General features: G+C 53.6%; 1 protein-coding gene across 1 annotated transcript; it reads left to right on the forward strand.

The window, feature by feature from the left end:
- Window positions 1-232: 232 nt before the first annotated feature.
- Window positions 233-2,533, forward strand: LOC133130563 (uncharacterized). The gene has a single exon (XM_061245227.1). It carries the CDS (start codon window positions 233-235, stop codon window positions 2,531-2,533), a length of 2,301 nt encoding a protein of 766 aa, XP_061101211.1.
- The last annotated feature ends 439 nt before the right edge of the window (window positions 2,534-2,972 follow it).

A 2,972-nucleotide genomic window follows, 5' to 3' on the forward strand; every position in this document is an offset into this window, starting at 1 on the left:
CATGGCTTGAAGATCCACCGAGCAAGGATGAAATGTCCGATGGGAGCAGAAGCAACACAACGCACAGGTGTTCAACCTGGTGAGACGCAGGAGGGGCCAGGCCCGGAGTCACCCCACAGTGCCCAGAACCTCCAAGTGTTGCAGACTAATCCCTCAAGCATCAAGTCTGTCAGGAGGCGGATCAAATGGCCTGCAGCGAGCATGACTTCACTGTGGAAGCAGTTTGATGACGATGTTGACCAAATTCTGGAGGCGAATGTTCTGGAGAAGGGGGAAGATCCCAGAACAATGGCGAGTGGCTGAAGGGGTGTGGATCCCGAAGGAGGAAAACTCCACCCAGCTAGACCAGTTCCGCATCATCTCCCTGCTGTGTGTCGAGGCGAAGGTCTTCTTCAGTGCCATTTCCAGATGGCTGAGCACCTACCTGGTAAAGAACACCTACATTGATACATCAGTCCAGAAGGGTGGCATTGCAGGAATGCCAGGCTGTATGGAACACACCGGTGTGGTGACACAGCTAATCCGGGAGGCCAGAGAGAACAAAGGCAATCTGTCAGTGTTATGGCTCGACCTGGCGAATGCATTCGGCTCCATTCCTCACAAGCTGGTCCAGTTCACTCTGATGAAACATCATGTCCCCAGCAGGTGTAGAGACCTCATCGCTGACTGCTACAACAACTTCAGGATGAGGGTTTCTTCAGGAGCAACATCATCATCTTGGCATAAGGTGGAGGTTGGCATTATCACAGGGTGCACTATCTCTGTGACGCTGTTCTCCCTTGCCATGAACATGCTCATCAAGTCTGCTGAGCCAGAGTGCAGAGGGCCCCGATCAAAATCCGGTCAACGGCAGCCACCCATCAGGGCATTCATGGATGACCTCACAGTCACGACAGAATCAGTCCCAGGCTGCCGGTGGATTCTGAAGGGTCTCGTGAAGCTGGTGGAGTGGGCCCGGATGCATTTTAAACCAGCCAAATCAAGATATATGGTGCTGAAGAAAGGGAGGGTGGAGGACAAGGTCCGGTTTAACATCTCAGGCAAAGCCATCCCTACCATCACAGAGAAGCCAGTCAAGAGCTTGGGCAAGATTTTTGACAGCTCTCTGAGAGACACATCATCAATTCAGTCCACCTGCACTGAGTTGGATGGCTGGCTGAAAACCGTGGACAAGTCAGGCCTTCCGGGGAAGTTTAAAGCCTGGGTGTACCAGTACGGCATTCTCCCCAGGATCCTGTGGCCCCTCCTTGTCTATGCCTTCCCAATCTCAGCGGTTGAGACCCTGGAGAGGAAGGTCAGCAAACACCTCCGAAGATGGCTTGGGTTACCAAAGAGCCTGAGCAGCATCGCTCTCTATGGGCGTAACAACAAGCAACAGCTGCCCTTTAGATCCTTGGAGGAGGAATTCAAGGTGACGAGAGCTAGAGAAGTGGTGCAGTATAGGGACTCGAGTGACCCAAAGGTGGCCAACGCTGGGATCCAAGTGAGGACTGGCAGGAAGTGGAGAGCAGAGGATGCTGTCCAAGAGGCAGAGGCCAGGCTACGTCACAGGAACCTTGTGGGAGTGGTCACACGGGGCCGAGCTGGGCTAGGGTCCTTCCCAACTCCTCAATTGAACACCAGGGGAAAGGAGAGGCGGTGCCTTGTCCAGGAGGAGGTGAGAGCAGCAGAGGAGGAGACAAGATCCTGCAGGGCAGTGGGGATGAAACAACAGGGAGCTTGGACAAGATGGGAGAATGCGATGGAGAGGAAAGTGACGTGGACTGAGCTCTGGAGAGCCGAGCCTCAACGCATCAAATTCCTCATCCAGGCAGTCTACGACGTGCTTCCAAGCCCGTCAAACCTGCACACATGGGGCTTAGCAGAGACATCAGCGTGCCCCTTGTGTTCCAAGCGAGGAACCCTAGAACACATCCTCAGCTGCTGTACCAGGGCACTTGGAGATGGAAGGTACCGTTGGAGGCATGACCAAGTCCTTAAGACCATTGCTGAAGCCATCAGCGCTGGACTTCTGTGGGCAAAGCAGTTCCGACCCTCCAAGAGAACCATCGCCTTTGTCAGAGCTGGGGAGCAGGCAACCCCTGCCAGAAGAACATCTGCTGGCATCCTGACCTCTGCAAGAGACTGGCAGCTGCTGGTGGACCTCGAACGACAGCTGAAGTTCCCCAGTCACATTGCTGCTACCACCCTGCGGCCAGACATTGTCCTCGTGTCTGAGTCCACCAAGCAAGCGGTGATGCTGGAGCTGACGGTCCCATGGGAAGATCGCTTGGAAGAAGCCTTTGAGAGGAAACTCTCAAAGTACGCGGGACTGGTCAGTGATTGTCAGCAGGCTGGGTGGAGAGCAAGGTGTCTTCCGGTGGAGGTCGGATGCAGGGGTTTCGCAGCCCGTTCTTTAGCCAGAGCCTTCAGTAGCTTAGGCATCGTGGGAGAGAGGAAGAGGAGAGCCATCCGCAGTACCACCGATGCGGCAGAGAGAGCCTCAAGATGGCTGTGGCTCAAAAGAGGAGAGCCATGGAGTCATGGTAGCTAGCCATCTGGACACAAGCCGGGGTCTGATCAGCCCCGGTTGGGTCACCTGGAGGAGGGTGTATGATGTTGAAAGACCCGAAACACCTGATGATTCCAGGAACATCACTGAAGATGTGTCCAGAGGCATCAGTAGATGTATGTACACAGCTTACGTCGTCACGACGTCGTCAGAAGGTCATGTCACCCGTGACCAATATATCACCTTACTGCGACGTCGTGACGACGTCCTGTGTCAGCTGGGCTACTGGTTATAATACTCCAATTGACTCTGGGAGAGAGCCTTTCCATTGTGGCACTGGTGGAATTGTTTTCTTTGTCTGCCACTTCAGGTTTTGTATGTAGTCCCTCACTGGTCCACCTGGTGAAATTTAGAATAAGGATTCATATTGTAAATAACTACGATGGAAAGCGACTATTTGACTTTTTTTTTTATTTTGTCT

The sequence above is a fragment of the Conger conger genome, chromosome 6 (assembly GCF_963514075.1).
Source record: "Conger conger chromosome 6, fConCon1.1, whole genome shotgun sequence".
NCBI classification, from domain to species: Eukaryota; Metazoa; Chordata; class Actinopteri; order Anguilliformes; family Congridae; genus Conger; species Conger conger.